At 36.8% G+C, this 27,495-nt stretch overlaps 1 protein-coding gene across 1 annotated transcript; it reads right to left on the bottom strand.

Annotated features, from left to right (window-relative positions):
- Window positions 1-669: 669 nt before the first annotated feature.
- Window positions 670-27,354, bottom strand: LOC103716993 (myosin heavy chain, cardiac muscle isoform-like). Its single transcript, XM_017845176.2, has 9 exons — window positions 27,092-27,354; window positions 21,826-22,023; window positions 21,507-21,629; window positions 19,522-19,559; window positions 19,278-19,440; window positions 10,799-14,440; window positions 10,538-10,642; window positions 4,038-4,177; window positions 670-1,768 (listed from the first exon to the last, which is right to left on the bottom strand). Exons 1-9 carry the CDS (start codon window positions 27,170-27,172, stop codon window positions 1,537-1,539), a joined length of 4,722 nt encoding a protein of 1,573 aa, XP_017700665.2. The 5' UTR covers window positions 27,173-27,354; the 3' UTR covers window positions 670-1,536.
- Between the last annotated feature and the right edge of the window lie 141 nt (window positions 27,355-27,495).

Below are 27,495 nucleotides of genomic sequence, written 5' to 3'. Positions count from 1 at the left end.
TTATTTTGGGTGTACCGATAGGGCCAGGAAACCTTCAACCTGAAGCTGATCTAATTATGATCAGCTCAAAACAAGATGAAATAATCCCATTTTTTGGCATATATATTTCGAGGTAATTAGCAACTAGGGGTTGGAATTTGCTCGCCTTGGACTAGAAGTGACAATGTAAATATCGACGGAACAGACAGAAGCTTTAGATACTCCATGAAATCCCATTCGAAGAGTCTCACAATGATGAGTAAGAGTCTGATACGACTGCCAAGACTCGGTCAGTAAGAATGAGCTATTCGAAGACAATCGCTATCATATATAGAAATAGCCTATTTCTAATCGGATGAGAAACACCGTCAGCAGCTAGGCATACCTTGGTTCGAGTACAAATTGCTTTGCTTAGTAGTTCAGTGCCACCAACCAAGTTCCTCTTATATGCAATATCTGTAATCGTATGCCTAAAATGAAGTAAAGGATTAATGGAAGGTTCAAATTTCAATAAACACTGATTGGTCCTGGATTAGAATCACTGATCCAATTCAACCCACAAGGCCCCGGCAATGGTTAATTAATATATTATGTAGTACAATTGTCTAAAAAGAGCTGATAAATGATAATCCCATGAGATGGGGATAGCTTTGCGAGTATGGAGAAAGTAGAGCTGCATACAATATGAACTTCAATAAGATGGGCAAGATATATTGCCATTATTTTTTTGAAAGAACAAATTATAATGCGTTTCTCAGCTTCAAAGTTGCTACGCAACATATGTTTCAGGTTGTGTTAGGTCTGTTCAGCATCTTTTTTTTTGTGAGCTTTTGTTTGCAGGTTTAGACTGATCCAGGTTGTTTTCGTCGAACGATCCAAAAAGGGCTCAGATGGGCAGTATCTTTGAAATACTTCAATAATAACAGCACACATCCTCCAGATTTGTGTCCTCTTCCAGGTTACATACCTCCATCCAGCAAATGTGCCCATTTATTTACAATAGAAAACTTACTCTTACCACCTCCTGCTGCATGCGTGCGAGGCAAACCAAAACCCAGCTTTGCTTGCAGATGAATATGTGGGACCCTGAAAGTTACTGAGCTTTCAAAGTCCTTTTTACCACTCAGATTCTAGCTTTTTCTTCGAAGAATAACTCTGGTTTCAGTCATACATCTCCGCAAAATCTAGAAGTTTGCATCAGTCAGGCCTCGTATAAGATCCGTGACAACCATCCAGCCATTATGATCTCCATATATATTTCCGCCGAACAATCCTCCAAGACAACGAGGTTAATCCATATATACACTCTCTTATGGACTCGGTTCAGAAGAGCAATAACCTTGGTGGATACACTATATACTTTTCGGATTCCTCGGTGCCATCATAAGTTGGACACCTTGATGCTTGCTTACATCTCTAAAATTTTCATACAAGACATTAACGAAAAAATGGAAATTGACCAAGATTATGAATGACATGACGATAAATATATACCAGTGAGGAAAGAAATCTACGTGTCCTTGTGGAAGAAAAAGTGACCTGGTGAGGCCTTCCAGTTCAGGAGAACCACCTCTTCTCCTTTTTCATAGATTTGAGCTTCATAACCAGTTCTTCGCGCTGGGCCTCCACCTCAGCATACTGGAGGCTCATTTGGAGGTACCGTTCTTGCATATCCTTTAACTCCACCTCTAATGATGATATCTTGTCATTGTTGCTGATCTTGGTGTCATTATTGCTTGTAGTTTTGTTGAGAACTTCAGTTTGATTTTTTCCCTCCTCATCAATAAATCTAAAAAAAAATATGACACAGGAAAAGTAATGGGTAAATATGAGCCTTGCTCTAATCAAATTTGATACCACGGGCAGTTAATTGTGGAGAAAAATGCCTAGAGACCTTTAGTTCTAATGATCGGGTAAGAAAAAATGCCTACATGTGTAGATATTATCACCAGGGTAGAAGCTGATAGACCAGATAAAGATTTTTCCCAACATCAACGATTTAAGTATTCAAATAGCATTCTTCTCAAGAATACCATGTGCTGTGTCTTGTTTTCATAACGATTTGGAGTAAAGCAGTTGTTAGAGCTGTTCAAAAATGGCTCAAAACATGCATACACTGTTTGTTGCAAACCATACGAATGCTGACTCAAAAACAGGTGATCCACACATCTAGACTCTGAAATCTTCCCTATCCTTTTTCATAAATACCAGGGTAAGGAAAGTGAAGCAGCACAATCCAAGCAGGAATTGCAGCTGCATTGTAAGTGCCTGAACTAAGTAGTAGAACAAGAACAAAAAATTATAGCCAGCTACACTAGTGTGTGTTTTGTTTGAACAATGTCACATGTTGCCTGGTGTTTTATATGTGGTGGATCTCAATGGAATAAGCTGGACAAGGATTTCATCAGATAGCAGCTAGCAATGGTTAGTTATCAAGAATAATAGCATTCAGAAATTTTGTTTACTTAACCATCCTTCCATTAAAATTATCTTATGAAAGTGCCTAGAACTTGTCTTTTCACTAGAAGATTGTCATAAGCTGAAATATGGAAGGTGAATAAGGGGATCTACCCTGACTCTTTACCTAAAGTGGCACAACAAAAGGTGCTGAAACCCTCACAAAGCTCAACATTCTCTCAATAAATTTTGCATTCCACATTTCAAGCTTCATTTTTGCAAGCAAGAAATTGGATGAAGCTCATTTTGCATGCACGATCAACTTCTCAGTCAGTAAGAATGCTCACTGATGTTGCTACTTTTGTGCATATTTACTTTTTACAAGGCATGTTGCTGATAGATCACAAGTGGGGCACATGTTTATTTTCTGCAAGGCATTCGTTTGGAGAATGAGCTACCTTAATTTTAATGGGACTTGAGCCCCGTTTGGGGGAGCTGTTGGCAGTAGAACTTTTAAAGTAGAGTTTTTATAAAAAGCTGTTTGCTGTTTGATAACTACATTTCTGAAGTGTTGTAGAATTTTAACATATGTTTGGTAAACAAACTGAGAAAGTACTTTTGATATGACAAAATGACCATAAAGGATATTATATAGTATTATACAATAGAGCATAATAAAATATAATATGTATTAATATATAAATATATGATATAATATAATATTAATGTAATGTAATATCATCTTATTATAATATAGTAATATAATATTGTATACTATAGATAATAATTTAATATAATATTAAATTATTTAACAAAACATATCAATATATTATGGTATAATATAATATAATATTTATAGTATAATACAATAATAAAGGTATAAAATATTATAATTATTCGCATAAATTAATGTTCCATCCTCTCGATGACTGTAGCATAATATAACATAATATTAAATTATTTAACATAACATATTAATGTATTATGATATAATATAATATAATATTTATAGTAGAATACAATAATAAAGATATAAAATATTATAATTATTAGCGCAAATTAATTTTCCACCCTTTCGATGACTATTTATCTCTCTATGTAATTATTATATTTTATTATGGATATTTTGGTCCAAAACAAATTATTATAACTCAAAACAGCTTTCCGACAATTTCTAAAAGTGCTTTTTTGGAGAAGCTCGAAAATAGAGCTTCTTCCAAAAAGCTGTTTTAGCTTTTTCAGAAAGCTAAAACAGCTTTCTGAAAATTTTACTAAACACCCTTATTTTATCTAAAAGCGCTTTTGGAGGGCTAAAAAATGCTTTTTGGCCTTCCAAAAACTCCCCCAAATGGGGCCTTGGTAGTTGATACATGCATGACCTATTATATGAAATGGCAAAGTTTGTGTGACCTATCCTATGGTCAGCTGCCATGCTACTACGCATTATATTGCAATTGTCTAAAAGGGAACGACAATTTGGCATATATTTAATAATAGTTAATTGAGACTTAGGTTTTTCCCTGAGACTCCTATAAGGTTAATTTCTCAAAACTATGGTCAATTATATCATTTATGTTAATTGACATAAAAGGTTTTAATGAAACCAAATTTTCTTAACAAGACCCTGGAACAGAAATAAATATAAATATGAATTCACTTACCTCTGAAGTTGGACTTTATACATGTTTTTTGTTTCCAATGCTTCAGCAAGTCTATTTTCAAGTAAGTGGACTTTTGATTCAAGGTCAACTTCTTTGCTGACTTGTGGCCTTTCCATATGATCCCGAAGTTCATTTTCCCCCTAAATCACCAAAAAGAAAAGAAAAACCAAAAGCATAATTATTTAAATCTGCGAGACATCAAATAACATTAAGATAATCAAAACCAAGCAGATGTTTTCCTACCATTGCTTTCTCTTAGGTAGTTAATTTATAATGCAAACTTTACCTGTTCATTAGACAACAATCTAGAAACCCAAAAAGACACTGAAGTTAAATGAAAGAAATAGCACATAGAATCTTAGTCAATATTCATTACTGAAGACATGAATGAATACTACAATCGAAATAGTTGAGAATATAAGCCACGACAAAGAAATTAAGCATTTGTGATAATTATGATTTCAATGAGTGAGTTACATTAGAACTTTTGCCATTTAAGTATACCCTCAGGTCAAGCTCGAAATATATAAATAACAAAGCTATGAAATTAAATCCATCACTTGGGAAGAATAAAATCTATTGCCATATGGATTTGAAACTGAAACATAAGGGGGTGACAACTAAAAGTTTTCTAGGAAGTTTGGAGGCTATATGATGCTAGCATCCTAGAGTACTAGAAGATATGGAATATTCTGTAACAGAACCTTTGCATAGTGCCAGCTAACTTCAATACGGAAAACAAAGTCCTCCAGGTTGTGTGTGTGTGTCAGAGAGTAAAAGAGAGAAAGGGAGAGTTAAAATGAGAAAGATTATCATGTTGCAGTCATATTCGCGAGTATGCATGGACTAATGAGTTACATGTGATTTACATGCTATTCATTTTGTGTACTTGTCGTACATCTGTATTGATAGTACTATGAAGATTATAACACCACTGTATATTATCTATTGATGAAGCAGATGTTTGTATCCTCTTTCATTACTAGATCTTTTAATGCAAGATTTGAATACCATCAGATTACCTACCATACATCTCAACTACTTGATCTAAAGGTTCCATTATACTACAAGCATGTGGAGTCCCAGAATGCTGTTTAAATATTGCCAGAATCCAACAACACATACTAAGGCTGTGTTTGCTTGCGGGTAAAATGAGGCCCCCTTAGTCCAACCACCAGCCAAATGCTAGAAAAGCAGCCATTTATTCTGAGGGTAAAGCGGTATTTTGAAAAGTCAGTAGAGCTTTTTTATCTTTTGCACTTAAGCCAGAATAAACTACAGCCTACAAGGTAGAGCATTTATTCGGGTGTAAGGAGGGCTAGAAGTAAGCTAATCCACATACTCCTGGTTAATTTATTCTTTCTATGATTTCCTCAAGGAGTCCTGAAAACTCCCCTATTTCTCTTCCCTCAACCAGGGGTAAGCGACTGGAATAGGATTTTTCAATAACAGTTCAACACTAGGCCATGCCCTTCACATAAGACTAGGTGGAAGCAAACCTCCTTGTTTTTGTTTCATCTAATTTGAAAGCAATTATGGTGCTTAATCCATCAAACCACCAAGTTAAAGAAACCTAGTTCAAGTCTCATTTCCATTAGTGCATTGTTTAACATATGAAATCTGTGAATTTGAGAGCAGTTTTACATTGGGAGTGCATTGGAGAGGTCTTAGGTACTTAAGCAGGGCTATGGACTCCAATCAATAACTTTTTGGGACCTTTTTTGGTAAGGCCCCGGGTCATTACAGTGAAGGTCTTACGTTTTTGTCATTAATTTTTATTTCCAAATCATTTTAATGTAGTTATATGTTTTTGCATAAATACGATAATTATACTCATTTTAAATGCCCTAGTCATCCCACACAATGCATGCTGAATTTTTTTCTTAATTTCTAGTTTGATATATAATTTCCTAACTTGCAATTAAAACTATATTCCATAACAATAGAAAATATAACTAGATTACTGGAAAATCAATAAATTAATAATTTATATTGAAGATTATAGTGCATGTAGGATGAAATAGTCTATTATCAGCATTGACTAGACCAAGGAACATAGTATTGTTGTCCACCCTGTTTCTAACATAGAAATCCAGTCCCACTTCTATGTCACATCAAGTGCCTCACAGGCTTGCATGTGTAATATCCCATCATGTAGATAGAGGAATATATACACACATTGTCTGTGTATGATGCTTGCATTTGAATATTTTAGTTTTAGTGTTCACAGTCGTCTTGTGCCCTTTTAGCCAAGATACTTTGGAGACTAAAATATAGTTTTCTTACTGCAATTTTGGTTTTAGCCACGGTCTGAAAACTCAGTTTCAATTTTATTTTGGCCAGGGCTAGGAAGTTTGCAGTAATTTTGCAATCTTCGCTCTAAGTTTCAAAGATTTGGTGAAAAATTCGAAAATTCAAAAAAAAAAAAAAAGGAATATGACTACCAACATTTTAGAGTATTTTGTGTTACGTAGGTCCTTATTTTTGTAGTTTTTGCAATTTTATGATGAGGTTAATATTGCATTTAGGTGAAATATAGAAGCCTATGTATGTCTAATTTGCTTCTTGAACATCAATTGTTCAAAAATCTGTTATATTATATTTCAAGTAAACTCATAAATATATTGAATTTGGGCTTGTTAAATATATTTGTGGTTAAGTGGCTATTTAGTCAAATGCATGTATTTTTATTCATTATAAAGTATTGTATTAAGCGTCGTTTTAGAGGTTTCAGCCCCTCAATGGTTAAACTTATTGTCTATCACCTCTTTTGAATAAAATTCTATTCAAAACCAGTTATATAGCCTATCTACTTAAATGAAGATGTACCCTAATATGGTTGTAAAAATCAAAATAGAACTTAAAAGACATGTATGGCTAATCAGTCAATTTTGGCCAAAATTAGGCAAAGTTGCAGAAACTGGACCAAACTTGTCAATTTTGACTGAGATTGACTGAGACTGCTGAAATTATTTAAAACCCAAAACTTCATGTTAATTTCAGTTCAATCTCACAGCCGAAACCAAACTGTTTTGGCAAAAATGGATTTGTTTTAGCCAAACTTAAAATTTTAGTTTTGACACTATTAGACAAAAAAAATGTTTTGGGCCTTTAAGATTTGAGAAAGATCTTAGCATTTAAAAGCCCAGCCATAAAAATTTGGAATTTGAACTAAAGCTAAGAAACCACTCTTTATTCTTAAGATATTTGTACTTTTGAGTTATTTTATTAAAGTCAAATAGGGAACAATTCCTTATTTACATGAATATCATGTAAGAAAATGTCTTCTATTACCATTTTCTTAAGATATTGCATGTACATAAGTTCGTATTTACTAGTTTATCTGTTTGTCATTAGTTTGCTTGCCTCAAAATTGTTTGCACTTTCAAATGGTGTAAAACATCAGAAAAAAAGAAGTTTAAAAGGTTTCTTAATTGATATTCCTAATAATAACTCGGACTGGTCCATACCCCACCTACCTTAATCTACTGGTCTGGGCTTGAACATGAGATTCTGATCCTTGTATTTTGATGTTGATTTATTTTGTATGGTTAACAAAGGCAAGGTGAAAGTAGGATTAAGAAAAATTTTTGGTAGATAGCTAAGCCTTTTTGTCATCCCCAGAAGTCAACTTAAACAAAATATAAATGATTTGATATTAAATGAGCGGGGTAGTTATCATACTCTCAAGGCATAACTTAGTTATTATTAATGGCAAAATACATAGTAGGCCATCCAATTCAAGAATTCACGCCACTTATCCTGATTTGCATTACCCAGCCTTACCAAAAATAACAAGTTGTCACAAGATGAACATTATCAATGAAGAGACAAATTGTATATTTTAAATGATGGCAGAAAATATCCAAATCACTTGACATTTGGGCTAACATACAATAAGATACGCAAATTGTAATGACTTGTTGAAAAATCATTTTGGATAGCTCACCATGAATTTGAATGAGGGCATATCTATGTTCATTATACCTTAGGAAGCTGTTTGGATGTTGTTTTAATATATCCAAGAGTAACTTCAATAAGAGCGAAGTTGATTGAGATGAGAAAGCAAGTAGGGAGGAATTAGAATGCTCATTGACTCCAAAATTGTTGGATTTTACAGGTACTAAAATCCATCTGCAAAAAAGCCTTAATTTTCTACCATGGAAAGGAAATTTGGATACGAATAATAGTTCAAGTCAAAAAGAAAGCATAACTTATTACAAAATCCTTCCAAAAGTATTTTAAGAAAAATATTTTCTTTGGCTACACAAAATATTAAATCAGAAATTCTGACTTTTCAGTTCAATTTTTTTATAGGGCTTTCTGCATCTTGCCCCCCCCCCCCCTTCCCTTATGACATACAAAGACTCTCCTGTCCTTATTCACAAAGCGAGACAACTAACGACATGATTTCGCACATAAAATCTTATGTTAATGGTTCATTACAAAAATTAACCTCAACCTACGATTAAAGCAACTTGAGTTGTCAAATGATAGGATAGCCCTCGGCATAGTATGCCGTACCAGCCAAAATGGATATGGTACGCCTCCGGTCGGTATGGGGCATATCGTACCGTACCAGTTGGTACCAGTATCCAGTACGGATGGCGTACCGACATTCAGTACGTCAAAAAAAACTCTATACCATACCATACCGACATAGTGCTAATGTGGCACCGATACAGAGTCCGGTATCGAGACGGCGAACCTTAGACCTCGGATGAACTATGAGGTTGAAAACCTTCCTAATTTTCTCTTTTCCTTTGATGTCTGCATGCCTCCATCAAAATCCCTCACCTAAAGGCCTTCATGGCAACAACTTTCGAGTGGCTATGGATCGGTAACAAGATCAAGCCATGTATCTCAAAGGCAACAGTGGCGATGAGGATTATGTCGGAGAAGTAGAGTGTGTAGAGGAGGAGAAGAACAGAGAGGTGAGGTCAACTGGGCTTCAAGAGTAGCTAGCAGTGGCTATAGTGACTGCTAAGTGGACAGTGAGGTTGAAATAGGGGATGGAGAAGGGGGAGTTGCTGCAAGTAGGGAACCATTGGTTGGAGAGGAGGGCAGCAAAGTAGTGGGAAAAGTGGAGGGTGGAGTGGACGTGGAGGTTGAGGAAGGAGGGTTCATAAGGGGTGGAGGGGTCATCGAGGTGGAGGTGGAGGATGTTAGCAGTGATGGTGTTCGGCGAACTCTCACTTGCTATCATACCCTATGCAACCACCTCCTCGACTCCCTTAATCCCTCCAAGCCAGACCCTCTAGCCTGCCACTCCCTTCTTCATCTCGTCAATGCCAAGTTTAGCTTCTTCTCCTGTCTCTCCCTCTCCTTCCCTCACCCTCACTCCAAACCCCTCCCCACCAACCTTGGCTACCTCGAATCCATTTCCCACACCCTCCACCACTTTGTCCTTGCCATCTCCTGCATTTGCAAGTATGTCCTCTAATCCACCCATATTAATTGCCACCCTTCATTGTTCCCTTACTTGGTTCCTTGTCTCCAATCACAACACCCTCTCCATCCGCTAGCTAGGCCTCAACGGCCTCCACTCTGTGTCCAACGCATCCTCGTTGCTACCCACTCCATCACATTCTTTCTCCTACCCACTCCACCGATGCCCTCAAACCCATCTTCATTCTCTTCATCTTGTCCACTGGCTTTTGCAATGACGAGAAAGGGTGAAGAAGGGAACTTAGCTAATTTTAATGTATCGAGGGTATTTTTGTCATAAAACTCCATCCAAACACCTACAATAACAACTTTTCCTTCTCTGTTAGCGGATAGTGAACTCCTTATGTTATATGCAAAAATACAAAAAATAGCTTGATTTGTAAATAAAAAAGGGGGTCTTTATATGTAATAAATGCACAATATAAGGGGCAATTTGCAAAAACCTTGTTTATTTTAGTTCTTAACTTAAAAGCTCGTAGAGATTTCCACTTTCTGCTTTTTTTAAAATAATAATAATAATATAGGCATATAGATCCCCTCATTTGTTGGATATGATGATGTTTCTCATTAACTTCATCTAAGAGCTAACAATTATTCGATAACCACAAACAGTTACGAACTTGTGATATTCAAAATCAACAAGGAAGAAAACTATGAAAGAAATTAGTGCGGATATTTCTAGATGGATCCATGAATTGCCTAAATTTAAACTTCTTTAACAAAGATCAAAACATTTTTAAGCAAACATAAAAATTTATTTGTAGCATGCCATAAAGTTGTTAAAGAACTCAGCTAGGAGGATTTCATAATAACATCACATTTACATCTATGACTGGAAGTACTAATATCCATCAGTAGTTTGATTTCGTTCAGATGTAAGGCTTGTATGGTTTTCCTGAATTTCTACATTTGTTAATATTAGATCCCAAGAAAAATATTTGTTCAAAACTAGCATATGACACATAAAAATATGGATGCATTTGCAGTCTAAATACTTTTGACAACGTGCATTTGTTATCCATAAAGAATGAAATAGAACCAAAGGATTATACCGATATCTTTTGTTCACTAGCATTGAAATGCTTGTCACGCTTTTGAGAATTTTGTGCTCGCCTCTCCATTTCATGGTGTTCACTAGTATGTCTCTCCATCCCACTCTGTAGTAAATGTCGGACTGTTTGGTCAGTATGCATATGAAAAGCTCATTTATACTTGAACAATTAGGAATAGAAAATTACATAAGAAAAGCTTTTAGGGAACTTGAGCTTTTGGATGAAAGTAAAAAACTTCAGATCTGCATTCAGATGGCATACCTCGCTTGAAACTTTGTCATCCCGACTTTGATCATTGTTTGGCATCACTTCCCTCTCAATTAGTTGAGCTTTCCTCATTAACTCGTCTTTTTCCTGTGCAAATGATTGTATTTTTCTTTGATACTCACTGTTTGTTCTCTTGATCCGATTAAGTTCATTCTTCAACTCTGCTTCATAAGCATATGATGCTTCTTTAGCAATCAGATCACTTTCAAGTCTCAGAAGCTTTTCTTCTAAGGCAATTCTACTGCGTCTGTCGTCTTCACCATCATAAAAAGCCTTCTGCATATTTGCAACTTTCTCCTTTAATGAAACTTTCTCTGTTTTCAATTCTTCACATTCTTCAGTTACTGACCGCAGCAACTCTTCGAGTTTTCCCTTTTCAAACTTCGCCTCATCTAGAGAACTTTTAAGAACCAAGATTTCATCCTGAAGATGAGCTATTTTTTGCAGCTGAACCTCTAATCTGGAAATCTCTTCCATTGTTTGTTGTTTTTCATAATCAGAAGCTTTAAGCTTTAATTCCAGTTCATTTGCCATTCTTTTGTATTTCTCTTCACTAGATTTGACATCCTCCATTAGTCTCTGCATATGCTTGATGTCAGTCATCAACATTTCCTCACTCTGTTTGGAAGCATTAAGCAAATCAACTAACCCGTGCACCTTATTTTTAGACTCCTGTCGCAGAGTTTGCAGCTCAGTCTCATACAGCTTAACCTTCTCATTGACCTCCTGAAGACTACATTCCAGTTTAGCTTTATCTGATCGCAGGCTGGAGACTTCGTGTACTGCATCTAATGCTGCTCTTTCTTGTTCATCATGAGTTGAGGACACCTGTGCAGTGAGATGTGCGATCTCTCTCTCAAGATTTTCTACTTCAACTGTCTTTTCTGATTGAATCTTATCCAACATGATATGGGCCTGTCTTAAGCCCTCTTCATGTTCCTTGTGCTCTTGGAAAATACTTTCCAGTTCAGACAGTAGTGATGTCTCTTTTGAAGCAATATCCTTTTGCAGGGAAGAAAGTTTTACCTCCAAGAACTGAACTTTTTTACAAAAATCAGAACTCTTTGTTTGTGACTCATCCAATTCGATCTCCAGATGTGTAATGTGTTCATGCAACTCTAATTTTTGTCTCCTTAAGTCTTCAGTTAACTTCTGCAGAGAGCTGCACTCTTCAATAAGACTCTCAACTGTAGATTGTAATTTTGAACGGGATCTCCTCAAAACCTCTGCTTCCTCTTTTGCCTCTAGCAACCGTTTTTGTGATTCTTGTAGTTTTTGTTTCAATTCCACTTTTTGTGTTTCCATTTCAGCTTGCTTTTTTTCAATTTCATCCTTAAGATCCACTATAAGAGACCTTGAATCTTCTAGTTCCAGTCTTTTTGACTCCTTTTCATTTGTTAAATGTCTTAATTGAGCTTCTAGGCCAGATATACGTTCTGATAATTGTACATTCTCTTGTTCCATCTCAGATATATGCAACTCTAGTTCGTTTTTGCAACTTTCAAGTTCAATTGACTTCCTTTCTAGTATCTTATTAGCAGATATATGAGATTCAATGGTGCTAGTAAGCTCCATAAGATCATGACGCACATCTTCCAAGCATTTCAAGGTCATACTGTTTTCTCTATGTGCAGTTGCCAAATCTTCTTCCACTTGACTTTTATCTTTTTGAAGATTAGAAATCAGATCTTCCAGTCCCCTTTTGGAATGTTTCAGAATATCAGTTTCCTTTTCTTTAAACAACATTCCAGCCTTGAGCTCCTCTATCTTAGAGTTACTTTCCTCTAACTCTTTATTAATGCCCTTGCTTCTGGAATGCATTTCTTCCTTCAGGTTTTCAATTTCTTGTTCTAATAAACTCTTATTTTTTTGCTGCTCTTCTATTTCAGTGGAATCAACACCACCATTCTCAACCATTACATCTGTATGTTGAAATATAAACTTGCAGCCCCTTAATAGCTCATTCAACTCAAGTAACAGATTTTTCATAACCACTGCCTGCTCCTTTACAGTAATTGTATCTGTGGTGATGGGAACCTTAAAATCAGGATCACTAACAAACTCTCTATTTGCAACAGAGTTACCGTCACAGCATCCGCTCCTTACATGAGAGAGAGCCATATGAAGTTGCTTATTCATTTCAAAAAATAATCTTGGCATTTCTGATGTGCTCCATGATTCTGTTTCTCTTCTTTCAGTAACTATGTCAAAACTCCCTAAGTCAGCATGATGGAAGTTTTCAAGTTTTTGTTGGAGTTCAGTTAACTCTAAGTTCTTTTCTTCTATGTCCGCTCGGCTTTTCTGAAGCTTTATCTCAAGATCACATGCTTGATCCTTAAATTGTTGTAGTTCAAACTCAAGATCAGCACATCTTTTCTTGAGGTCATTGAGCATGGCTGCTGATGACTCAACCATATATCCTTCAGTTGACATTTCCTTCCTCTTGAGCTCCTCCTCCAGATGACATATATGTGATTTAAGTAAGTCAGTTTCAGACTCAATATTATCAGGTGAATTATTATCCTGAGACTCGGGGGAGCTAGAACCATGAAAATCCTTCCCTTCTTTGATGTCCTTGCTTAATTCCTTCACCTTAAATATGAGTTCTAGGTTCTCATCTGTAAGTTCGGCACAGTCTTTCTCTAGCTCCTGCACTTTAGCTTTTAATACTTCAATTTCTCTTATCAGGTCAGAATGACTTTCACCAGATACCATTTCACTGTGTTGAGCATTCAGAACATCAGACAGCTTCTCTTCTAATTTGATGATTTCTTCCTCTTTTAGAGATAGCTTTCTTCTCCATTCTACATCAGTTTCAGACATTGCTGGACTCCTCAGGTCCCCATCAAGTTCACTTACATTATTTTGTTTTGTTAGGTTTTCTATCTCCAATCTCTGTTTTTCTGAGATCTCTTCCACTTCCTGAAGAATAGAAACAAGCTCAATATTTGATTCTTGTGTTTTCTTGAGCTGCAGTGTTAGATTGGCATTGGATTCTTTCTGAAACTTCACTTCATCTTCCAGCTCCTTTTGCACATGGATCATACTTTCAATTTTGGCAGAGCCGGTATCAGTATTTGTCTGTTTTGTCATTAACTCGTCTAATGATGATTTCACATGTTCAACCTCTTGTCTCAGAGAATCACGTTCAGTGTATGCAGCTGAAAGCTCCATTTCAAGTTCTGTGTGATGCTTGGATTTGTCAGAACATTCCTTCTTTAATTTCTCAATATCAAGCTTTAACTTTCGAGAATGTCTCTCCCACATCTTAGCCTCATCACGAAGTTCCTCAATGGTTTCTTCAGCAGCTTCGAGGAGATCTTTAGCAGAATCAGAGGGTCTTACTGATAATGGAGCAAGGCCATTCATGGATGTTTGTGCTGCAGTCTCTTGCCACTGGTTTGTATTCAAGGAGGATCCTGAGGCCCTAGAATTGAAGGATGACTGATTTGATTTAGAAATGTCATCACCTGGGCCTGCACTATACGTTGAACTAACATGGGAGTCAGTTGAATCTTGTCTCCCCATGTACACTCCCCCATTTGAGCTGTTCCTGGGAGAAAAAGTTGTTCTTCCTATGGAACTATCTCCCGAGTCAGAACTCCGATGGGACCCTGATGCTGAGAAACTTCTGTCCTGAAGAAAACAAGCAACATCACTGAACACAAGGAAAAAAAGAAGCCTAAACACGTCAAATACCCATAGTAAAGTGTAGCTCATAACCAAATCAAAACATCACCAATAATAACAGGCTGCAAACAAATCCATCTCCTTTTCAATATGCAAAAAATATTCCCATTCATTGTCTTATATTACATAAACAGTCTCACAAAATTCAGATAACATATATTAACAAGAAAAGGTATGCAATGCTTGCCGAGAGAAATAACTTATACATTTAATTAAATGACATAACCCTTTGGACAACAGGGGGCTGTTTGGTTACTATAATGTGCTATGCAGGGAGAGCAAACAAGAGTATCCAACGTCTAGCCAAAAAATAGGAGGTCTGAAGGAGTGATTAAATCATTTAGAAGATTTAAAATCCAAGCTCCATCCAGAAGAGCGGACCTGAAATTCCACAATGTACAAAGCTTATATATCCTATGGCAAGTGGATTTCTATCCATATCTGAAACTGACATAAATTGACCTGATCTCATCCAAACCAACATCATTTGGAGTTTTGGATCAAAAATTTTAACCCTCTTCAAATGTGGATTTTAATAGGTCATGTGGGACCTGATCTGAACCTGAAAGTCGCAGAAAATTCATAGTTACATATATTCCCACCCATCCTAACTCTCCTCAAATGTAAGAGACTAGTGTTCTTTTACTAATAACTTTTATATAGTACTCATTTATTTTTATTGTTAATGGTAACTTTAAATGTTCTCACTTATTAGTCTTAAATGAAATGTGTTGTTGATAATATATGTGTTATAATTATTTTCTTGCATTATATGTTTAGTGACATAATATAGAGTCATGCAATCTTTACATGTCTCTAAGCTTATTTTGAAGTATCATTAATCCAATTTGACCAAAAAACTGGATAGAATAAAAGAATAATTCTTTTTGAACCTGATCCAACCCAAACCACATAAAAGCAAATGAGGCTTTGATTCAAAGGTTTCACCAAATTCAAATACATCAGGTCTTGATTATTCCAAAATCCAATCAGACCCTACCAGCTTGCATTCCTTCACAAACCTCAGCTTTGAGACATAAATCTTTAGCTTTTAATAACAACTTACTCCATTCCCCACTTTAACCCCATTTCACCTCCTTGTTGGCCTTACTTCTCACCATTTTCTTTTGAAGATGCTAGATGCTTGAGACAATCAGGATTCAAAGGCTTAAGGTTCAGAAATTTATACATTGACTTCAGTTGTTTGAATTTTATTTTATACTTTTTGTGATTTTTGTGTTAATTCTTGGGGCTAACTTTCTAGCAGATTGTTCAATCCTATTTTGAGTAGGACTGTTGTCTCTATGTCCTACTCAGATCCAGTAGGTTAGGAAAAGTTTTTTAGTCATTGTGGCTCCATTTTGACGAAACTTCCATGATTTCTATGTAGAAATTCATTAAACACAAACATTACCTTTTCTTGGGGAAGTGATGATTCAGGAAAGCAGCAACTTTAATCTTCTGCAGTTTGAAGTAAATTAGGACTTTTGTTTTAGATCAAACTATTCAGACCTAAGTCTATTAATAAGTATAAGAAGTAATTTTGTGGTTAGGAAACATTGTCTTAGAGTTGATTGAATGCCTGTATGTATGGTTCCAAAAAGAGTGATGAATCTTGTATGATCTGTGGGTGATTATGAATGAATTTAATCATTTGCATAGGTTTTTCTGCTTTTTTTAATCTCTCTCTTAGTAGCTAGAGAGTTCTACTAAAGGTAGCATGCCCACTTTGAAAACTCATCCTTGCACCAATTTCCTAAGTGTTTTCTTATTCCTTTTTATTTTTTTGAGAAACCCGCTTCTGTATAATCCTAACCAAATCTGCCCCTGCTTCCAACAACTAAGGTCTCTCTTCCCTCTGAACTTCTTTCTCCTCTTTCCTATCTTCATACCTTTTATTATACCTCGCTAAAGATCTCCATCTACTGTTCATAAAAGGAATTTTCACATTACAAACAACTCTATTTTTTCCAGCAAATCATAAATCTTTTTTGCAGCCCTGACGCTAAGAGGCTGCTTCATTGCTTTAGTATAGAAGATTTCATCATGCTAGTCAAGATGTATACTGTATCTAATCTCCAATTTGGAAATAAGCAAGTTGGCATAGAGTTGAGAACGAAGGATGAAAAATGACAGAGCAAGGCAAAAAAGTGAGAACCCTTACCCTCTTTTTTCTATCTTACAAAATTGAGGATAGCATCAATCATGTACTATGAGAAGCATCTAGTTAGAGAATTCAGCTCCGATGGTTGATTGTTCTGCCTCTCCAGCCAATTATATTTTATTGGGGAATATGTGCTCCACTTTGCTTTGTATGTACAAATGGGGCATTCATTCATAAAGGATTTAAGTTTCCTAATGTGCTTTTACAAGAATAGCATGCTGGAAAATCCAGATCAGACTCTGAACTGGCTAGGAACAGGATGCTAGTCATTTAGATAGTCATGCAGAACAGGGGAATATGTGTTATTCTCAATTTTCATGTCTTTTCATCCATACCCTCCTCTTTTCAACTAGTATAAACATTGCACAGCTTTTTTCAGCTGGAAAACCAACATACTGATATGATATCCTTGTATAAATTAATAAAACATCCAACTACCAACAATATATGTTGATCAATAGGGAGTTCTATTTAATAATCTGCTGTTATTATATTTTGGGGCTGTTTTTTTTTAATTTCATTTTGTTGTTTTTGGTCCTTTATTGGAGTCCATTAAGGCCCAAACTTATGTCATATTTGACCAGTCACTTGTTAAGGGCATTTATGTCTTCTTTTCCCTAATTAGTGACTAGCATACCTTTTCAATAGAAGAGATACCACATGGTAAATTTTATACTCTGCAGCATCCTTCTTATCCCTCCTCTCTTACTTCTTTCCCTTCTCTCCTTCTTTCTCAGCTTCTCTTCTTTCTCATCACCTTTTTATTTCTTCATTTAACTGCTGTTTTGATACCATACAATGGTATGGAGCCCAGTTAAGGCATGTTGTTTCCTCGTTGCACTATTTCAAGGGTAGCTGTGGGATATATATCTTGATTGTGCTGATTGTGCTGGTTGCAACAAGTTCAATCCTGATTGTACTTCAATGGTTTCCTCATAATGCATGGAATCTGTGTGATCCAATGTGTCTTGTCAATTGATCGTAGCCCTCCTTTAACATATGAATCACATGATGCCATGGAAGAGGGCTGTTGAAAGCTGATTATGATTGTATGAGTTGATTTCTGTTGAGGCATATTGTAGTATCAAGATGAAATATTGGGACAAACATTGTAGTAAAATGCTCTTGCCCAGTTAGAAATCAGTGAATTATGTGCTTGCTGTCTCGTCATGCAGAAATCAGCATGTTATTATTTGATTGTTAATTTGTGGGAATTTGCATAATTGTCCAGAGCATGCTTGTTCTCAATCTTAGTTGTTCTTGAATTGGCATTTTATACTCCTTGCTGCATATTTTTTTTTCTGTTTACTGTTGTCTCCATTGGTGAGTTGAGATAGTGATGTTAAGGCAGGAATTTCCAATGGGTGAGATCAAGATTCACCGTCATAGTATCGAACCATGTACCAGTGCTACACTAGCACAATATCGGTATGGGGTTCAGGCTGGTACGACGCACCTTAGGTGAGATGATTGCAAGGTTGTCAAACTACCTAGGTGAAGCCAAATGGCAGACGCCCTATATGGGCTAGGTGGCGGCCTAAGTGCTTAGGTGGATCGCCAGGGAGGAAAACTTTCTAAGTTTTACTGTATATATCACTATCATATGCACAAAAAAGCATGAGCATATATCATATATATGCTATTTTTCACTGATACGGGCATCGTGAAACCTATTTTTCATATTGAAAAGTTGAAAGACCAAAGTCCATGAGAAGAGAGTAGCAACAATATTGCGTCCATTATAGCCAATACCTAGCAAAAAGGAGGAGGAGAAGGGCAGGAAGCAGAAGCCAGCAAGCTGCAAGGCCACAACCAAAGAAGAATAAAGGGAAAAATTATGGGAAAAAGGAAAAAATGGTCAGATGAAGAAGAGTTGGCAGTAGAAGAAAAAGGAAAAAATTAAAGGAAAGTGAAGAAAATCAAGATGGATCTAAAAAAGAAGAAATGAAAAAATATACACAAACTTGGCATTAGTACTGGCCACTGTAGCTGTTGTTGTACTTGTGGGAAATAAGGTTAGGATGTAAGAAATGTCCACTTGATGAAGAGGACAAGGAGTAGAAATGGATCAGAAAATAGGATTTTTAAGTGGATTTGCCCAGCTGCATAGTTTTTTGTGGTTGGAAATGGAATAATCCTACCCACCCAATGTACATAGATAAAGGAAGGTACACCTATATGAGAAAAAAGTGATGCAATTTTGTTTCATAAAGTGGTCAAAGCTTCAAACACATTAACAAAGCATGCAGACAAAACATGGCTAGAAGTAAATTCAGGACCTAACAAGCAGATCTAGTAGCCCTCCACTCTGATAGCAAACAAAGATCTGATAACAGATTTATGTTGGCCTCAAGTAATCTGATCATATAAGAATAGTTCAAGAGGAACAACTATGAAAACTCATAACTACATCAAACATTATTATTGCCAGATGGTCAGCTAAAAATGCAATACTACACTAAAGGGAGCCCTTGATATATGTGTATGACACATGTAGTGCATCTAGATTATACATAAATTAGTACCAGAACATAAAAACATCAGTATCTAACATCAGGCAACCATGTAAAAGTGTTTTCAAGCAAGCATCAATACTAATCTTGAGCAAGAGAATCACACCCTATTTCCAGGTTCATCTGGATTAGTGCCCATATTATTGCTTGTCGAAGACACCAGACGTCTATTGAACATATGATCGGATCCATCTGATTTGTTTTCCATGTCATCATTGTTAGCATTTAGATCTTCAAGATGTGATGTTTCTCTCCAAGATTTTCTATCCCTGCGCAATTGGGACAATGATATGAATCATTATTGTTATGCAGGTTCTAGAATCTCCATTCACAACTGAAAAGTACAAAACCTGGATTTAGATTTTGGGGTAGCACATTGGATCCTGAGCTGCAGATAAAAATGCACAAAGAGTATCAATCAAAACCATTTCCACAACAAGCAATCAACATGGTTTCACATATCAAAGGCTTCAATAAAGAGATGAAATAACAGTGTTGTATGGACACAGATATTAGTTTGATTTGGATGTTTATCTAAGTTTCAGAATTGGCAATAGTAAAAAAAGTTAAATACCAGGACATATAATGGAAAATTTAACGATGATTCGAACAGATTTAAGTATTTATTTATAATTTAAAAATATCAGAAGATCACATTCTAGACTGTCACTTGTTCAGGTGTAAGTTCAAAGGTACCATAGATCTTAGGAAGTAGTAAGACGTATCTTATATAAGATGTTGATTTTCTATATTTGTTTAAATTTATGAGTATTGGTATGAACCAAGGACAACCAAACCATGAGGTGGTTTAAGGCAATACCAAACCGGACCGGCCGGTTACCTACATGGTTCGACTGGTCGATGCAGTCCCTTTTTTCTCTCTTTTTTTTTTATATATAAAACCATCGAGAGGTTCAAGAGGCTTCTCTCTAGCGCTCCCTCTCTCTCAATTCTTCTCTCTCTGTGATCTCTCTCTTTCCAATGATCTCTCTCATTCAGCGATCTCCGGCGATCAACAGCAATGCCCTCTCCCTTGAACGACGGTTCTCACTCAATTGACGCGCACGCCCTCTCCCTCGATCCAACACAATTTTGGGTCCTCAATTGACGTCGATGCCTCTCCCTCGATACACCTCTCTCTCTCCATCCCTCTCCCCCCTCTCCCTCTTCCTCTTTCTCCCCTTCATCTTGTCTCTCTCCCCTAATTCTCCTCCTTCTAGAGTTAAGATTAGGTTTGCTCCCTCTCTTGTCTCCAATGTTCCCCACCCCGATCTCTCTCTCCTTCTCCCTCTCCCTCTTTCTCCCATTTATCTTCTCTCTCTCGGTTCTCCTCCTAGGATTAGGATTTGGGTTTCTCAATCTCTTCCCTCCTCTTCTCCCAATCTTTCATCTCCAATACACCTCGGCTTAGTACAGTATGTAGTATGTACCAATACTGCACCAAACTGGTCGCTAGTTAGTACGAGCCCAATATTGGTTCAGCAAACCTTGGATCTATCAATGATGATGAAAATGGCAACAATGAGCTAGGTTGCATTTTACGTAAAGTTTAATGCCAAGGGGAGGGAATGCATTTATCACATAGGAAATAGCAGCCATCCATACTTCCTCTCAATTGCATTGATTGTGCCTATCACTAGTGATAACTACTTCCTTAGGTACACGCAGACATATGTAGCTACCAATCAAAATCACCACTTCACCCAACACATTTATTATATGTTACATGTATACTTTGATTTAGCCTAGAGTACCCACATCCCACACTTAACAACAGACATTGCTATGACATTTGGGCATGATCCTGCAAGAAGAAATCTCTTAATATAATGATCCAACACTTACCCACCCACAACCAACATACGAACCCAAGTTCATGTAACAAGCATTTATTCATCCATTTCATTAAATCTTCTCTGTAAATTGGCAGATCAAGCATGGAAAACCAACATCTATCTAAAATCAATTATAAGAAAAAATGTCAACATTAAATAGTTCATTTTCATTATATGACAAATTTGCATTCAACTTCCAGAGTTGCGCTAAAACCAAATTTAACCACTTATTACTTTTTTACAACTTGTTTGACTTCGACCACATCAATCTCCTTGGCCATTATTAGAAGGTAACTTTGTCATAATTCAGAATATGCAAAAGTTTTTTTATAATTAATTTTCCATTTAAACACATATATCAGTTAAATGGAATTGCAACATAAAAAGGAGAAGACCTTTTTGGAATAGGGATGTCAAAATAGACCAACGGCAATGAAGTATATATATGAGAAGCTACAGAAAGTGAGTCAGAGGACCAGACTAAAGTGAACAACATTCACCTGTAAAATTGTGCCATAGTTGCACTTTTTCAATGGCAATGAAAGAGACCCAGAGTCTCTTGAACTTAGATAATCTGTTAGATTCAAGGTAACCTCTCCAAGAATACCAGATCTAGCTGATCCCTGCATCAAGAGAACAACCAGAGCAGCGACTTCATTAACATACAGCCAATGAAAATTGGCTTTAAATCGTTATTTGATAAACACATACATACACACACATATATAGAGACACATACACACATATATACATTCATATATGTATTTATGTATGTATATGTATATGCATTTGATTCATAGTCAAGGATGAGTGTCAGACCATGGAAACAACAATTTTAAATTGACATTCTTCAAGTTCTTTTGATGCATCATTTTGAGAAACGAATACAGATTCTGAAAGAGTCTCAGTCCATTGACAAGTTCCCCCATGCACTGTTGTTTTACTGGACTTGGCAATTGTTTTTCCAGTCTCTACAGAGATGATAGAAAGAAAAAGCCTATCCCATCCTTTAGGAACCTGTATAAACAAAAAATAAATAAGGAATGACACTTAAATGAATGGAAGTTCAAGTAGCTCATAACATAGAGAACAAATCAAATTGCAAAGCTTTTCATCAATGAAATTTTGTTAGCAAGACCACTCTCAAAGAATGATTCTAGATTTGTGTTTGAATAAAGACAGTGTAGTGTTATTACAACAATCTCCTGCAGCATTCACAAAGATAAGAGCACTGTGTACTAGTAAATAACTGCATCAGCAATAAATACGTATTTAAAAGTTATAACCTAAACGCAATTCCAAATTTTCATTGAGAATCATGAACATGGCAATTTTAAACATCTGGTGAGTCAGAAGAATAGAAGTTAATGTTTCTGGGCAGCTAGGATTGCATAATTTAGATGTATCTGGTGACAAAGCAAGCTAAGGTTTTCTACTGGATGAATTTATTTCCATGGCCATGCTCAAAGACTGATTCTAGGTTCACGTGTTTCAATAAAAACAATGCAGTGTTACAATTACATTATCCTTCAGTGGTTTCTGCATAACAGTAGAAAGCTAAAAAATCCAGCATCAAATGTATACGTAAAAGACATAAGGTAGGAGAATCTGATGAAGTATCAAATCTTCACTTGTAATCATGAAGGCAAGTTCAAAGTTCAAATGAGTTCCCAGGACAGAAGCTAACGGTACTGAGTAGCCATGATCAGATATTTTAGGTATACCCAGTGATAGATTAAGCTAAGATTTTCATCACACAAGATGTAATTCTAGGATTCACATGTTTCCGTAAAGACAATGCACTGCACTTACAATATGCTCCAGCAGCATTTTCAAAGATAAGAGATCTCCAACAGTAAACAAACACACCAGCATCAAGTATATATACAGAAAACATGTCCGCCATGAAGAACCTAGATATAATTTCGAATCTTCACTGATAATAATGAAGTGACAACCTCAAAGATCAAGCAAGTTCAGAGGATAAAAGCTAAATGTTACTGAGTAGCTCTGATATTGGAATTTAAATATGGTCAGCAATTGATATTGTCATCGACAACTATTATAAAAGATCATACACACCTGAACCAAGATCCGCTGTACCAGTACCGGTCGGCGTACCGGTGGTGGCCCCGCCCGGTACGAACCGGTCCCGTGCCGGTCCGAACCGGTCCCGTGCCGGTCCGAACCAGTCACGTACCGGTTCTTCAACAATAAAGTACCGATACCGGATTCCACGCTGATCCGGTACCGGTCTCAAGCCGGACCGGTACGGCATACCATGACCTAAACAATTATATCATGGATGAACCTTAGATATGATATGAAGCAAAAAAAATAATGTGGTATAATAAAAAGTGCATAAAACTTGAATATCTATAACTATTAAAAATGTTAACTTATGACTTCCTTTATATTATGATGAAGTTTTCACGTGCTAAATTTGAAATGCGATAATATTATTAAGGATTGGAGATTGCGTCAAGGCATTTAATGCTTTATACCATGAAATCAGTTTGCTATATAGTGCTGCAAGACTTTTATTGCAGACAATTGGAGCTAATGACCCATGTTTATAACATAAATTGTAGATCATGAAAGGGTTATTTTATCCAATTTGGTACCATGTGTAATCCTCATTTAACACCTTTCTTGTCTACCCTTGCCATCTAAAAAATTTAATCTCCACCAGCACCTAGGGCTGGAAACGGACAAGCAGTTCATGAGCCAGCTTATGTTTGGCTCAAATTTCAGCTCGAGCATAGCTCACTTGTTTGGTTGATGAGATGAGCTCGAGCTGGTTTTCCAAGATCAGAGTTTAAACAAGCTAAACTCGAGCTGGGCTCAGCTTGTTTGTTTTTGGATCAAGAGTTAGCTCATTAGGTTATATCATATTATTTGTATTTATGTATCATATGATATTTATTTACATATCGTATTATTTATTCTTTGTTATATATTATATTATAATTATTATAGATAATATATATCATAATCCATAAATTGCAGCCTACGGAGTGGTGAATGAAACTAATAAAGAGGTGTATTTGTATGTAGTAAATAATGGAGCCATTAAATTAAAAACCAATGGATCTAATGGGAATGTGATGACCAATAGAAGCCACGATCACTTTCCGCTTTGATTAAAATCCTCAAGCCCTTTCTCCCAAACTCTCCGATCTTTGGCGATAATCCACCCCATCACAGCCACTCTCCTACTCTTTCTTCTCCATGGCATCCACCCCATCAAGGTCATTGAGCAGTGGTGACACTGGCACCCTGGTGGATGAGATCTATTGAGAACTCGACAAGCCCACAACAACAAAGCTGGAACCTCCCTCCCCTTTCCTTCGTGCAATGTTTTCCAACCCTGCCTCCTTTTGTACATGAAGGTTTCTGCCAGTGAGATCACCAGATCCCTAGCCACCGGGGCACCAAAAGGCAGCGGGCGGGGAGAAAGTGGTCCTCTCCTCTCTTTTCTTTGCCCAAGAGGGGGGGGGGGATTGAGGTGAATGCAACCTCGGTTCCAAGACACCAAGGAGAGGGAGGTAGGAAGGGGAGAGAAGGCAGAGGCGTCCCCTCTTTGGTAGTGGGGGTGATGAAGTCATGGAATCTAAAGGGACCAACTCCGCTCTATCAAGGTCATCGAGGGGTAGAAGATCCAAGCATTAGCCCCCATGAGTTCATTGCCATTCTCTCTTGTTTCAATTAGGACTCGGGTTAGGATTTGTTTTGATTTTCAAACAAACGAGCCAAGCTCGAGCTAGCTCCACTATCTATAAGCCAAGCTTGAGTTGGGGTTTCTCAACTTGACTCGAGCTCATGCAAGGCCATTTTATTTCCTAGCCCAGCTCAAACAAGCCTCATCTTACCCATTTACACCTTACCTACAACATATTGTTCTCATTGTTGTTGCTCACTGGCCTATATTGTATAATTGCCAGTTCTCCACTTTTCCTTCCTCTAGGGTTGTTAGTGTTCACACAACATCCTTAAAATATAAATGATAGGTGCATAATCATTCAAATCTCCGAGTTAAAATGAACTTCAAATTTTAATAATGAGCTATTTATTATTTATTTATTTTAACAATGATTTACTTCAAGTTTCACATGATGCTCTAACCTTGTAGTCATGTGTACATCAGATGACAACCACTAGTGCAAGCATACATTGTACAAGACTCTCTAAAAAACATTTAACTTCTCAATGACCTAGAGGAATGGATATAACCCGAGTACCCAACAAGGTCTGGGTTGTTAGTAGCGCCTCATATTTAACTATATTAGATTTACCATCATCTATCATCTTTCCCTCTATCATTCTATACTAAAACATCCAAGATAGTGAAAAAAGCCATAGCAGATATCTTTCAATCATCTACTTTTCTATCAGAATTCATTTTTATATCTCCAGTAAAGTATATTTTCATAGAAATAAATATAAAATATCTATCTTCTGCAATGTCTGATCAAATAAGAACCTAATAGAGTTAGCATATTAATTATGGGTTAAATGACCATGGCCTATCCATCAAGCCTTGTCCCAACTATGTGGGGTCAACTCTATTGTTCCTCATTCGCCACATGCTCCTATTCTGGAAAATATGGATTCAATAGTGTTAAATATTATATCTGGAAGACTAGTACAAGTTACTGATAGGGTAGATAGGCAAAATACAAATAGTTGAACCATCGCATGTAGGGAGATGTATCTCATGATATTCTGTTTTAGAGCTTATTGCGACATTTTTCCCCATATCACTAAAAACTTAGCTGATCGGTTCACATGAGATGTCATGACTCATAAGTCCAATTAATTAATCTTAGTTGATCTTACACCTAGTACCCTTTTTATTAAAAAGAAAAAAAAAAGTTGAGCCCACATGTGGAGTCCTATGAGCTTATATTGTGATTTGGCATACCTGAAAGGGCAGAAACGCATGTTGCCGCTTAGATGAGACCATAAGTATTGTATGTAGGCCTAGACTCAACACATTAGCTCCTGAAGCATAGTAAACAAATTGCACTGAGTTTGCTTGGCCCTAAATTCAAGGGGAAAAGTTCCAATCCTATCAAAGAAGAGCATGCTAGTGAGCCTAGCTTATGATAAAGGAGAGCATGCGCCCCCCTCTCCTTAGATAAGCAGGAGAATAACTAGCGGGGCTTCCCTCATACCCTCACATAACAAGGAAGCAGCCCCCACCACCCATAGGCACTACTTTTATTCATCTTCCTGTTCTCTCTTATGCACTCTTCTGTTCTCTCCTCTCTAGCTCTTGGTGCAAGAGGTACATGATAAACCCTGGCAGATATGCTGACAGACAAGCCTATCAAAGCAGGGATTTAACATCGGTGCAACTGTACAAGTATATGCATGTGACTTTGAGGTTCCTAAAGTTGCATTAACCAATTATCCACTTGTTTGCATGTTTTTGAGGAAAATTATTGCATGCTACGTTGTTGGGTTGTATGGGTATGTGATAGAACCTTATTCCACTGCATTCTGCTTCTTTCATGCCCACATTCCTGCATGAACCTTAAAAATCCTCCAACCTCCACGCCAATAACACAGACAAATTCTCTAATTGTCTCAGGTCAAGAGAGCTTAAAGGCAGAGTCCCACCTTTCAAGAAGATAATCTTCAAGAATCCACCTTGCCTAAAACTATGCACTCATCACTCTAATTGCCAAAGAAGACTATCAGCAGAATGAATGCTCTAGAAAAGATAAAACCTATTACTCCATTTTCACCAAAAAGATCCCTTATTTAGAGTAGCTTCTAGTTGCAGTTGCAGACAAAGGGAGAAAATTGTATAACTTCCATTAAAATCCAAAATTGAAGAGAGAAATCAAAGCGCGATTAATGCCGCACTCCAAAGATCAAATTTTGCACACAAAACTGCTTCCCAGAAACCAAAAGTCATTTACTTCATTCATGCACTGACTCCAACTAATCCGCCCCAGTTCCAAGAAGAATAAAAGGGCAAGAAAACACGAAAAAAAAAAATACATAATTAACGATTTAGCGTCAAATCAAATCGAGAAAAAAGAGAAGATAATAAATACAAAAACAATTAGAGCACCTGGAATGCCTGGAAATTAGAGAACTTGAACTCGATCCTGTCTCCCAATCTATCGGACCTGTGCCTGTGCAACTTGAACATCTTCAACCCCCCAGCCCCCCTTCCTCTCCTCTCTCCTCGCGTTCTTCTCCTCCTCCTCCTCCTCCTCCTCCTACGACGGCGAATCAATGACCCCCCATCCTAAAAGGGAGATCCAGGAGGGGGGAAAGATTCCATCGTCTCTTTCTTCGCTAGGAGGTTAGAGGAGAGAGAGAGCGATCGAGAGAGAGAGAGAGAGAGAGAGAGAGAGACTAATTTATTTCTTTTTGGTAGCCTTTAAGGTGTTTTGGCGTTTTCTCAGTTAGAAAGTCGGGCGATATAAAGGCCGGGGAACAGGAGGAGATTGCTATGTGAACGCACCTACT

Source organism: Phoenix dactylifera, chromosome 2 (genome assembly GCF_009389715.1).
Source record: "Phoenix dactylifera cultivar Barhee BC4 chromosome 2, palm_55x_up_171113_PBpolish2nd_filt_p, whole genome shotgun sequence".
In the NCBI taxonomy this organism is placed as follows: Eukaryota; Viridiplantae; Streptophyta; class Magnoliopsida; order Arecales; family Arecaceae; genus Phoenix; species Phoenix dactylifera.
This window is presented reverse-complemented; position numbering and strand designations above follow the sequence as displayed.